Genomic DNA, 13,318 nt, shown 5'->3' with positions numbered 1-13,318 from the left:
TTGCTGAGAAGCACGTTGTCTTTGTATTGAATTATTACTCAATCTTACGTGTTTCTGTTTCCACACACACTGAACCCCAGAGGATGCACTGACAGGATCAACAGTGGAGTGGAAGCTGGGCCTTCACAATGCCAGTGCTGCCCTCTGGTGGTGAGAACATGTAACTTCAAAGTGTGAAAAAAAAAAAAAGTGAGCACGTTGTCGTTTTAAAGGTGCAGTTAGTTTGACAGAGGCGGGTCAGGGTGCATTCAAACAGCTCCTGGAGAGTCTTTTAGACTTCAAAGAAAAGTTCTAATCATGAATACTTTATTAAAGATGTGGACGGCTTCAGTCTGGAACCCGGAGACTCTTTGACGCCTGTTGCTTTCACAAAATACATGTATTTTCTTAAAAAAAAAAAAAAAGTTCATTTTCATTTATTAAGGCTCAAACAAACTTCTTTGACATAGTCATTGTATTTTAAAGCATGCATTTCCATACCAGTGCAGCTTTTAAATCTATATAAGAAAGTTTTATTTTTACAGCTGAAAACAGTGATACAATGTTCTTAATTGTTTTTCCTTGATTTCATTATTGCAACACAAACTGCAGTTTCAGAGTAAAGTTTTCATAGTTTTTCAAGGTTAAATAGAGATTTGGACCAATCAAAAGAGATCTTTTGGATGGTAAAAGTTGCAGATGCTGGGTTCATTGAAAGGCCAGTTGCATTCTGGGACATTGAGGACAGATGTTGTCCTTCTCCTGTTAACCTGAAACATGTTTTCGGACTGTGGGAGAAAAGCCACACATGCAGGGAGCCTGGAAACTGTCCTCGAACCGGGGATTTGCTCTTGAGTGAAGCGTCAGAGTTTAACACTGCATCAACATCCACTGGCAGGAACAGATTTGAGTTACATTCCTTTGGGAATACTTCATGTTGGGTAAAAGTTAAGCTATTTCACTGCTTATTTAAGGCCCATTTACACAAAAACGCTTCAACTGAATATACATTTAGTCTTTTTTTCATTTTCATTTCAGAAAAGTTGCATTTTCTCGCATTTACACTGAGAAGGAGTCAAGGTCTTTTCAAAAATTTCGCCTTTCCCAGCCAGAGCATCTTCAAAACTTTTGCTTTCTGCACCGTCTGCCGTGTAAACAAACCCCCGAAACGTGGCAGAAGTTCTCCGTCTTCTCTGGAAAACATTGTTATGCAAACAGGGATTAAGCCGGCCGATTGCCCGTCATTACAGAGACCGGCGATAAGCGGGAGGGGGTATCTGGGACTGATAAAGAGCAATGGAAAGATGGAAGATAAGGCTTTGTGACTGTGTCTGCACAATGGGAATACACTCAATCACTGGTGTGTGTTGAGGGAACTTTGTGGTGAGGGGTTCGGGTTAGGGTGAATCAGGATCATCTCATTAATTGGTAAATAAAAATTAAAAGTTGTGAGAACTCTGGGACCATAGTTTATTAATAGAGTTATGCAATAGGGAATAAAATCAAGGCAATGAGTGCTGCCATGTGTGTTCATCAGGTTCACTGTCAACCTTTATCCTCATGTAATTATTGCTGTTATCAGCCGGGGGAAATTGCTGATACCTGCAGGGAAAGAGGCGAGCTGACCCTCAAACTCCACATGTGCTTATATAACCGGGGAGCAGAGGAGGCGCCTGGGCACCTGCCAGAGGTGTGTGTACCTTTACCTGGCCTCGGCCGCGCCGTCAGCATCTCCGACAGCTCAGCCCGCCCGAGTCTGCCGCTCCTGCTGCTGGGACGCAAACACAGGCGAGCTCAGAACACACACACACTCGCACACACTCGCACGCTCAAGCACGCTCTCCGCCGGCAAACACAGAGACAGAAGGAGAACCGGCAGCAGAGGCGGACGGACGGCTGAGAGAGGAGGGGGAACGCACACCGCCATGGGCTGCTGTAACTGGAGGTGCGGGCTGATCACCGGAGCCGTGTTCGGGGCGCTGGTGGCCATCCTGGGTGGCGTCCTCATCCCAGTGGGGGACATCCTCATCGAGAGCGTTGTGGAGACGGTACGGTGCTCACTTTCACCCCAGATTAGAGGACAGGGAGTGACAGAGATGCCTGAACAGTGTGTGCGTATCTCTGTGTGTGTGTGTGAGAGAGAGAGCGTGTGTGCCATATGCAAGGATCAAGGTGAATGAGGAGAAAGCTTTTTTTGGAAAGCTGCTTTTAAATGGTAAACAAGGAGCTGTGCAGAAAGTGCGCCTGTGAAACATCTGTGCTTTTTCCCCTCACGCTGGAGATTTTTGTGAACGATTAATAAAAACCTAATTTCCTTTCAGATGACATTTTTCTTTCTTTTTTTTTTTTTTCCACGTTATCAGTGGTGCCGCCGGCCTGCTGGCAGTCTTGAGGCGTGTTAAAAATAGACTTGTCTCTGTGTCTGTGGGGTTTTAGGAAGCCGTGATTGAGCCGGGGACGACAGCCTACGATAACTGGGCGGCGGCGGGGGTAGTGGTGTACCGGCAGTTCTGGTTCTTCGACGTACAGAACCCCATCGAGGTCCTGAATTATGGCACCTCGCCGGTGGTGATCGAACGAGGACCGTACACATACAAGTGAGTATAAGTGTGGGCAGATCCACTCTTATGCAGACGATGTGATTGTTTACGTGCTTTTCCGATTTGTTCGGCTCTTTCTCTTGGCCCTAAAATGACGCCAGCTGGTTTGGTTTTCAGCCAACTTTTAGTCTGAGACCGAAGGAGTTTGTCATCTTTTTTTAATTTTTAACGTTATAAATCGGCAAAATTGCAAAATTTTGCACAATTCTGTCAGTAAATTAATATTAATTTCACTTCTCTTTCAGACTGAATACACAGTGGCTGGAAAATTAATTTATGCAGTTCAGTCTTTATCGTTATTGCAGTATTGATACAGCAAACACGTATGCAGACGATGTGACTCTCTATCATCACATGGTTTTCTTCAGTTTAAGAAGTGAAGCAGTTGTATTTTTTTTATATTTATCTGATCATCGAAAGTTTTCAAAGTTACCAACATTTTTAAAAATTAAGTATCAAACTTATCGGAGTTCAGGCAGACTTTTGCAGCATGTAGCTATTGCGATGTCGATCCATGTGCGAGTTCCCTGCGGTCACACAACTTGCCAATTTTGGACTCTTCCATTTTCAGGACCCGCTATCTCCCCAAAGACAACATCATGTTTAACCCCAACATGACGGTGTCCTTCGTGCTGCCGCTGGGCGCCATCTTCGAGCCGTCCATGTCGGCGGGATCAGAGGAAGACAAGATCACCTCCCTCAACCTGGCGGTGGCTGTGAGTTCCTGCCTGGCGAGGCCAGCGACTTTACTCTGAACATTTCTCTTGGTTCCTGTTGTGAGCGATGCGAGTGAAGCCAAAGCAAGCTGTGCCGGCCGGGGGTCACTTTAGTCTGCGATCACTCGCTTTACTGGACCTTCCTCACCTACATCCGTCTGTGTTTGGAAACGTGGCTAAAGAGCAGTTCTATGTCCTGATAGGGTGTTTCAATCCTTTTTTTTTTTCTTTCCTCATTGAAGATTTTTGGGAGATATAGTGACTATTTTAAACTTGATATCTTGATGATGAAGACATTTTGCAATTTTGAAGGAAAAAACACGACTTTTTTAAATATAAGGTTTTTGTACCGTCGCGATTATTTTATCTGTATCATCATTTGGTTGAATCTTGATTTTCTGAGGAAATTCATACATATTTTTGAAATTTTCCGTGTTTTGTTTGTGATCAGCTTAGCGTAGGTTAACCCAAGGTGTGTCAATCTAATCTGTACTTAAGAAAAAGCAGAACTTAAACAAGAAAACCAAAAAAAAAAAAAAAAAAAAAAAACAACAACACATGAAACAAATCTCTGAGAGGGAACAAAAGGCTCAATTGTGAAAAACTTAAAATGCTTTAAAACAACTAAGACGGCTTAAAAAAAATAGCTAAAACTGCGACAAATGTGAAAATACGCAAAAACAATGTATAATTGAAATGTATTGTTTTGTGCGTGCGTGTGTGTGTGTGTGTGTGTGTGGTTCCATTACGAAAACAACCAACAGCACACTGTAAATGAGGCCTCAAACACGTGAAATAAACCAAAATAGCTATATCTCCAAAAACCATCTTCAAAGGATAAATAAGATCGAACTGCTTAAAATTCCAAACAAATTTCAATTCTAAATTGCTGATTAAAAAAAAAAAAAAAAACCCAAAAAACAGCTCAAACTGGTTTTCCTTCACCCTCCAGGGAGCGTACTCGCTGGCGCCTGAACAGTTCCACGGCCTCCTGGAGACTCTGATAAGAATGAGCAACTCGTCCCTGTTCCAGCGCCGCACGGTCAAGGAACTGCTGTGGGGCTACCATGATCCGCTGCTGAAAAGCACTCTGGGACTTTTTGCACCTGTATGAAAGCCTGCGCACAATCCACCAACCCACTCACTCAGTGAAGTAAAAATAATACCAGTGATTTCATCAAGCGTGTCTCTTGCAGTACAACGGCACCTTTGACGGACCCTACAACGTCTTCACTGGGAAAGACGACATCTCCAAAGTGGGAATAATTGACAGGTGGAAGGGAGAGCAGTGAGTACAGCGCTCAGATTATTACTGCACTGGAAGGAGAAAAAAGGAAAAGAAGCTTTTAATCACTTCCAGAGGTGTGATTTTGAGACGCGAGAATCCTGTTTTCTTTCCAAACTGTGAAATTTTAAGACAAAATGAGCTGAATCGGGTCGCACAGATATTGACAAGTGAGGACGAGACGAGGATCTATTTTTTTTTTTTCTGGGTCGTTTCATCAAAATATGCAAATCACTTGTGATGTATCTGATTTTGTCCCAACAGGAAGTTGAGTTTCTGGAACGACCCATACTGTGACATGATCAACGGCACAGGTACGGCGATGTGACTGAAACAGACCAGAAGCAGAACGTTTGTATCGTCGACCAGACGGTCAGAACATTTCATGTCGCTGTCTTTTTCTCAGACGCTTCTGCCTTCGCTCCCGGTTTGGACAAGAAGAAGCCGCTTTATTTCTTCTCCTCAGACATCTGCAGGTACGGACATTCATCTCACCGTAGTGCAAATCCATACCAAGGTATCGATACCTAGTATGTCTGCTTTGGATGGGATCCATGTGACCAATGTTGCCTTGCGTCCTCTTCAGGTCGGTGTCTGCTAGCTACGAGCGCAGCTACAGCCTGAAGGACATCGAAGTGTACCGCTACGGCCTCCTGCCTTCGACGCTGGCGTCTCCCATAGACAACCCGGACAACCGCTGCTTCTGCAGAAACTTCAAAACCACGAAGAACTGCACCATGGCCGGAGTGCTGGACCTCAGCTCCTGTCAAGAGGGTCAGTCCCGCTGAGTCAGCTGGAAGTCGCAGCCCACATCGCTGCTGCTCTGTCATTCTGCTCGCCGTTTTGACCTCTTGCTCTGTGCTCGGCCGTCTGGACAGGAAGACCCATCTACATGTCGCTGCCCCACTTCCTGCACGGCTCTCCGTCGCTGCTGACGGACGTCCTCGGCCTCAGCCCCAACGAGGAGCACCACAGCACCTACTTGGACGTCGAGCCCGTACGGATAAGTGTTCCTTTGCTTTCTGAAACACCAGAAATACCTTCGCTCGTTGCCTTGACCTGTTCTGTCTCCTCGCTCAGAACACCGGGTTCACCCTGAAGTTCGCCAAGAGGATCCAAGTGAACATGATGTACGGACCGTCGGACAAAATCACGTGAGTTGCTTTATCTCCCGGCTTCGGTTTGTGGGACGCCTGCTTTCGCTCCGTCTCTGTTCCTCGCAAGAAAGACAGCAGGCACAATTCCCAAAGAGGCAAACAAGTCAAAGAGGCGAAGTATGAGGCAGGATCGTGCAGCGAATGTCAAGTAACAGACTCTCGTCCTGCAGGGTGCTGAAGAAAGTCAAAGACTACACCATATTCCCCCTTGTTTGGATGAACGAGGTAAGAAAACAAGACAATCTTGCAGTCTGTTTGCTCCAGATGCTTTTAAATCAGAGGCTATGTTCAATCTGTGCTGTCTCTATGTTCATTTGCAATTTCTTTTTTTTAATGTTGGTTGTGTCTGCAACCTGGAGCTGCCTGAGCATTTCAGAAAACTGATCTGAATAAACATGAACAAAGATACTTTGTTAAAAAAATACTTTAGTTTTCAGTAGGAAAACAAAAAGGCAAACAGTAAAAACGTTGGTTTAAAAAACATGCCGAAAAGTTACAGCAGCTAAAATGGATAAATCCCCTGAAACTGCTAAGAAATGTTGATATGAAAAGGAAAAAAATAGTTGGGCTGATGGCTGAATCGAGCAAGAAATGGTTTGAAAATATTGCAATCGGCAAACCAGATAAAGACGCCAAATGAACAAAAGGCGCTTAGACGAATAGGAATTGTTAAAAAAAAAAAAATAAACATAAAAAGAGACAACAATGCAAATATAAGAAAACAAAAAAGAAAATCCATCAGCTGAAATCAATAATGTTGCCAATACTGACTAAAAAGGCATTATTATGGGGATGGCTAGTAGCTACGTCATCGAAGCTGAATACGTCACTTCCGTGTCCAAAGGTGCGATGGTGCAGTGCTGTGTCCCGTGTTGTAACAACAGGAACGATGTCAACAAAACCATATTCTATCCTATTACTATTCATATCCTATTACTGCTTTCCTCTGATATTACATCATTATATTATTTTTACTGATATTACAAATAATGAGGCGGACTCACGTTAAATTGATCAGATTTTTATTGTTTCATTTAATTATGTCTCTGAGCCAGACAGCAGAGGCACCGCAGCCTGGTCTCCTCCTCACAGCGGGACGGTTCCACCGAGACACACACGCCCAGCACCGGACCCGGTCCTAAGCAGGACCCCGGACCGAGCAGGACACAGGACGGAGCGGACCCGGGACTCAGTCCACGAGGCTTAAATTAATTAAAGACAATTTATAGAAGTCTAAATAAAATTTTTGGCTAAACGTCCTCTGTCTGTATTTAATCTCCCTTTAGCTGATATTATTTTCTAGGCTGCTGGCTTCACATCACTGATTAAATAAATCATTTGCTAAACTTTAGAGTTTATTTACATGTCAGTCGCGGTTCTTCAGGTCCTGCTGGTTCCCACATCAGCTCCTCCCGTGGCGCCGGCGCATCAACAGTAACTCTATCGGCCAGAACAATATGGTGTAAAACAGCACAGGACAAAATAAAGTCCCACATCTTTTCAGGGCTGGACAGCAGCGTTTCCCCTGCTGGATCTGAAGCTGCTCTGCAGCAGCTGTGTGTCTTCTCTCACTGTTAAAACTGCCTCCTCTCCGGCAGGATGGACCAGCGGAGTTATCCAAAGTTAATAATCATTTATTAATCCCACAAGGGGGGATATTATTAGATATTCTGTAAGGGCTTTTTTATTATTATTATTATTATTATTATTGTTATTCTTTTACTTTTTAACCTGTACTGAATGTGTGCTGCTTCTGCTTTATGGCGTGTTTGAGGTTTGGTTTAAAATTATTTCCCTGGATGACACTTCTAGAATAAACTGTAAGTTGTCCACAAACCGCAGACAGACAGAACCCAATTCTAACATAGCTAATTAATTAATAGTTAAGTGACACAGCATGATGCGACGACTGACACCCTCGTGTTAATGCTAGCTAGCTACTTAATCACTCACCTCAACCTCGTAAATGTTGTTTTTCATTGAAGCCTGTACTTTCCCTTTCAGACTTCCACCTGTCACCACAGAAACAATTACAACTCGGTTTGAGTTGTAAGGATTTAAACCCCTCTTCACTAACTTTGGAAAGTCAGCAAAATTCACTGTTACCATGAAAAAAGTGACCGGTTCTTTGGCAACAGCCATTGTGTTTACATTGCGCGCTAGAAGCCTTGGACCCGGAAGTGACTTGTGACGTCACACTAGCCATTCCCATAGAGAATATCATTACATACATTTTCTCTTTTCCCAGTTAGCTTATCATTATCGTTAACTTCTGTTGCCGTGGTAACGCCGCCTTCATACTGACCGTATCTCTCGTTGAACTAGACGGCCGAGCTCGACGACCAGACGGCCGACTTGTTCAAGGAGGAGCTGGTGTCCCGCATGGAGATGCTAGATATCATCCAGTGGGTGCTGCTGGGAACCGGCACCGGCATCTTCGTCCTGTGCCTCGTCTCGTACGTCGTGGTGAGGTGCTGCCAGACCAAGACCAAGACCAAGACCAAGACCAAGACCAAGAACATGCTGGCGTGAACGCCACAGCACGGCGCCATTAAGCTGCTACGTGACAGCCAACCTTTTTGATATAGACTTGCACTTTCTTTGGGAGGTATTCCAATGTTATTTATGATGTGACGCCTCCTCTGACTCCGAGGGAGGAATACTGTGATTTTGTAAAAGCTCAAGAGCCGAATTCCTTTGCCGAGCGTTCCATTAATTGCAGACACTGTAACGTTAACTCAATCAGGGATTTCTGAGGAGCGCGGGCGTAGCGACTCCTCATGACTGTCGGGTGATCCGCCCAAACTCAAGTTTGTTCCTGTGAAAGAAATGTACATGAAGCTACTACTGCACAAACGTCCGTATACCCTGCTGAACCGATGTGATCCAAACGAATAAAAGCTGAAAAAGTGACTTTCTCACTGGGTGTCCTGAAAGCTGCTCTATCCTGCACCGAACTGGCACAAATTCACAAACTGAATAAAGTTTTCTACATCTAAATTTCATTAAAAACAAAAAACACAATCACTTTTACGAAGGTAAAACAGCTGAAATGGCTAAAAGTTAATTAAGTAGACTTGAAAAGGTAAAAGAGTTAAAAAAGCGAAAAACTAAGTCAACTGAATCGGATAAGATGACTGAAATTGCACATTTAAGGTGACTAAAAGAGCTAAAATTGTGTGAAACAAACAAGTGAATCAACTATGAAATAATAAGAAATATAAGTCAATAGGTTCATAGCTTCAGTACACAACTTTTAGCCAGTTTAGATTTTACAAATAACCTTCAGCAAAGCCACAAATTGGATTTCTACACTTGTTTTTTTGTTTGGCAAGGGATTTATCCAGAGTTTTTCACTACCTTAAAATTGAGTCTCGTAGCAATAATTCTCCAAAATTCCAAAAATGGTTACAGTTACCATGCTAACTTTAATTTATTCCAGTAATTGTTACTAAAATGACGTTACAACATTACTTAGCATTATAACTTGTCCCATAGTAACAAACCGAATTGGCTAATACATACCATTAATTGTATTTTCTAAACCTACTCTTAGAAACATTTCAGTTAGCATGCGTTCTCATGGGTTTTACATTAATAGTTCCTTAAATTGTGCTACAATATTGGAATTAGCATATTATCTAAATGTACTTACAGTAAACGTTAAAAACACCCTAAAAGTTTAGAGTTAGCATGCTAACGCAAATGTTTTATTGTAATAATTTCTCAAATGAATCAAAAATGTGACAAACGGTATGGTAAATTTAACAGAAAATCCACATTTTGACACAGTTTGAATGAGAGGTCTTACAATAAACTCATTTCTTTCTGTAAACGGGAAATTCATCTGAACATATTTATTCAGGCTATCATCACATTAATAAATAGAAATACGCAGATGTCAAAACGCCAAGTTTACACTGATGTTACCGGTCACACAGCAGGGAACTGTACGGCGGCGTAAACGGTCCTTCAGTACTGCATACCTCTGCAATTTGCAGATACAGTCACGATTAGTGGCTGAAATGTGGTGAATTTATATACAATATGACACTTTCACAAAGCCGCACGCGACATTAAATTAAAAGCATGACAAAATACTTTGTACACAAACAATGAACTATCTACATTAGCTACGTTAAAAAAGAAAAAGCCTATTCACATATGTCAAATGGTCTAAATCACAGATTGATTCACTAACCGACAATTACTACATTTAAACTGAGATTCTGTACATGTTGATGGGGGAAAGTGTGGAAAAAGCTCATATACCGCCGTGCTCCAGCGCCTCGTTTAATTCTCATGAGCTAAGATGTGCGTATCAGCTGCTTTGGCTGCTAAAATCTAAACCCGGCAGCAATTCAGAGACTTTCTACATGGTCGATGGAATTCTAGAGGCGTGCACGAGTGCTGGAAACAAGCTGTGGTGGAGAACGCAGCTCAGGCACGAGCGCTTCCACTATGTACATCAGAGGAAAAACCTGGGAAAGGTTTTGTAGCAGCTCACATGGAATTCATATTCTGCTCAGTAACTTTAGCTCTGGATCATAACTCCTTCAATTTCAACACTTTTTTTTTTATTATTCGAAAAACATCTGCGCTATTAAACATAACCTGCTTCCCTATTATTCCCGGACACAGCTCTCCAAGTTGTGTTTGTCATCGGAGTGGAGTGGAGCTGAACGACTTTATGAAACAAACATGCGATAATGTTGAAGAGTGTCACAATAACGCTGCGATTTGTGATAAATATAAACACTTACGCCGACGATACTGATGTATTTGTTGATTTTGAATTCTTCCACATAGTAAACAAGAGTTGTTAATGAAAATATTTAAAACATTTTTAAATATTTTTAAACTGTCATTTTACATTCCCACAGTGTATTTCTATTGTGTCAATATTGAGATAACGAAAAATGCACACTATATTTTGCAGGCATAGAACAGAAACACTTCAGTAAGTACGTATTTGAAATAATGATACACTAATGAGGGCATTAACTGTGTACCATCCTCCATTTATGCCGCAAAATTATCATAGTTTAGACATATATATCTGCAGTATTTGTTTAGTCAGCAAACTGACTAAACAATGATGAATTGCATTTTTATGCACTGTGCATTCATGATCTGCATGTTCAAAATGACAGAATTCTGGATGTGGAAGACAAACATTTTAAGAATAAAGATAAAAAAATCCCCTAAGTGTTGGGAAACGCTGCTGCCTGGAAAAACAAACAAAAATGAACTAAATACATCCCAGTTTGTTGTAAATTTGGGGCAAGAGAAACAGCACTGTTATTTGGAAGAAATCCCACTGTGAAAACACGCGACCGTCCCTGACATGTTTCGAGAATCGTATCGTTATTGCAATTCTCCACCACGTCAGCGCATGTTCAGCGAGCAGCCCGAGACTGAAGTCCGATGCAGAAAACTGCGTCACAGAGTGTGTTATTCAGAGAAATGTCAGCCGAGGACACAGTTCATCAGTTGCATCCACTTCAGTTTGTTGTGTGACTGCAAATGAATGACTCGCTGAGTGTGTGTGTGTGTGTGTGTGTGTGTGTGTGTACGTCACAGCCATCTGTGCACCACAGTACTTCATGCAAAAAAAAAGAAGGATTTTGCCGAAAAGGCTCCTCACACCCACCTCCTGGGTTTACTGTACATCCACAGTGCGGCTCTGCAGTCCAGATGAGAAAAGAAAAGGATCAGCTTGACTCTGAATCAGGCGGAAAGTGAGAGTTTTTGTGTGAGTTCAGCCTGCGGCTCCCTGCCTCAGTCCTCGGTGGAGTGATTCCGTCGATTGCGGCTCTTCCTCCGGTCCAGGAGGGGCTTGAGCTTGGCCAGATCCCCCCTGAGGGGTCCGGGCGGCGGCGGCGGCTGCTGCTGCCTCTGCTGGAGGCTTTGCAGCTCCTTCCTCTCCTTGCAGTACTGCTGCACGGCCAGCGTCTCGGCGGGGCTGAAGGCCGCCAGCAGCGCTTTGGGATGCAGGGAGCTGGCCCACGCCCAAGGCGACCGCTGTTTGTCCGTCAGCACGCTCACCATGGCCTCGCTCAGCACGCGCAGCCGGATCTTGGCGACGGTGCGCTTGAAGCCGTTCTCGGTGGTCAGGCAGTAGTACAGGCCCTGGTCGGACAGCTGGGCGGCGCGGATGAGGAGGCCGTGCTCGGTGGACACGACGCGGTCGCTAAGTTTTACCTGCAGAAAGCCGAAAATACGGCAAAAATTCAGTAAATCTTCACAAGTTCCCTCTTTGAGAACCACAAATAACCTTATGAAAGTTTTCTACATTCCTAGACTCCAAGAAGGGCCTTCAGGTTCTTAAGGTACTTTACGTTAGGATACTTTGAGAAATTGGTTCGATCAGGCCAGAAATACCTAAAGACTATATTACTTGGTTCAGAACCGAGCAAATATCTCAACCTATATAAAGTCTGACTAGGTCAGAGGTCTAGGAAGATGCATGGATGAAGCAGTGAAACATCTTCCACATCCAGGTGACTTAATTCAAAGGTTCAAAATGAAGAAGAAAGTGATCTGTGTTTGAAGTGAACCGCTCTCCAAGGAAGTCCTGGACTTCACCAACACTCTCTACTGGCTTCAGGATTGATTTTCTCAATAATTCTTATTCATATTTGAACTTCTTTCAGGCAACCGACTATATTTTGTACCTTCCACATTTCTCTTGCAGTCCTGGGTAAATCATCATCCATCCAATCAGTCATATCTGGGCAGACAGTACTGATTATTCTGAGTCACTCAATAGTTTACGGTGTATCTCTGGTAGACACTCAGTGACACTTGTCCATTTTGTAGAGGCAATGAAATTTTATATCCTCGATAAATATAGTTCGTTTATGCCTTCATTTTCCTCACATTTTTATCTTCACGAGTTCACCTCTGATAACCCATGAAAAATGATGACCCCGTATTTCATGGCAGATGATATCCTTTAGATTTGGCTCTGAATGTCTGAAGACTCATGTAAAACAAACATGCGTCATTCTGGATTATATTAGGAGCACACGCTGTGAGAACTGTGCAATAAGGACATATACATAATGAAAACACAGCCTTGTCTGGATAATAAATCTAAATAAATGCAGTCCGCTTCTTCTTTATTGACGGCTGAAATATGAGACAGGCGTCGCTTTGGAGAAGACTGCAGTGATTACACGTCGTAAAAACTTCCCTGATTTATTTCAGGGGCCGGCTTCTTTTTTTCTTGAGGAAACGGTGATTAAATGGCCATTACTGTGACACCGCTGGGCTGCGAGGAGGAATAAATCCATAAAAGATGTGTCTGTATGAGGCGGCTGCTCTCCAGCAAGACTTCATTAAAGCGTCTCACTGTGCTCGACGGACGACGCTGCCGAGCCTAAAAACGACCCCTAAAAAAGAGACAACTCCAATTTTTCATTGAAGGGAACATCTAAACCTAATGCATTCACTGTTTAAGTGAGAGTATCTGAAATATAAAAAGACTGAGAGCTGAAATCCAAGTTAAAAGCTGCAGCAACATCGTGTGGTAAGATAATTAGCATTAGCATCAGAGCTACACTGCGAGGGGAAAGG

At 43.1% G+C, this 13,318-nt stretch overlaps 2 protein-coding genes across 2 annotated transcripts in view; one reads left to right on the top strand and one right to left on the bottom strand.

The window, feature by feature from the left end:
• Positions 1-1,836: 1,836 nt before the first annotated feature.
• Positions 1,837-8,269, top strand: cd36 (CD36 molecule (CD36 blood group)). Its single transcript, XM_030114030.1, has 12 exons — positions 1,837-2,027; positions 2,416-2,576; positions 3,151-3,295; positions 4,248-4,403; positions 4,492-4,581; positions 4,843-4,894; positions 4,987-5,056; positions 5,167-5,354; positions 5,459-5,577; positions 5,661-5,734; positions 5,908-5,962; positions 8,063-8,269. The coding sequence occupies exons 1-12, from the start codon at positions 1,905-1,907 to the stop codon at positions 8,267-8,269; spliced, it is 1,440 nt and encodes a 479-aa protein (XP_029969890.1). The 5' UTR covers positions 1,837-1,904.
• Positions 8,270-9,226: 957 nt separating this feature from the next.
• sema3c (sema domain, immunoglobulin domain (Ig), short basic domain, secreted, (semaphorin) 3C) overlaps positions 9,227-13,318 on the bottom strand; it is a 41,753-nt gene continuing 37,661 nt past the window's right edge. Inside the window, exon 18 of the mRNA XM_030113423.1 lies at positions 9,227-11,941. Within this exon, the coding sequence (XP_029969283.1) occupies positions 11,519-11,941 (423 nt within the window). The 3' untranslated portion in view covers positions 9,227-11,518. The remainder of the gene's footprint in view (positions 11,942-13,318) is intronic.

Source organism: Salarias fasciatus, chromosome 17, assembly GCF_902148845.1.
Source record: "Salarias fasciatus chromosome 17, fSalaFa1.1, whole genome shotgun sequence".
In the NCBI taxonomy this organism is placed as follows: Eukaryota; Metazoa; Chordata; class Actinopteri; order Blenniiformes; family Blenniidae; genus Salarias; species Salarias fasciatus.
The sequence above is the reverse complement of the archived record's forward strand: the minus strand, read 5'-3'. Positions and strand labels throughout refer to the sequence as shown.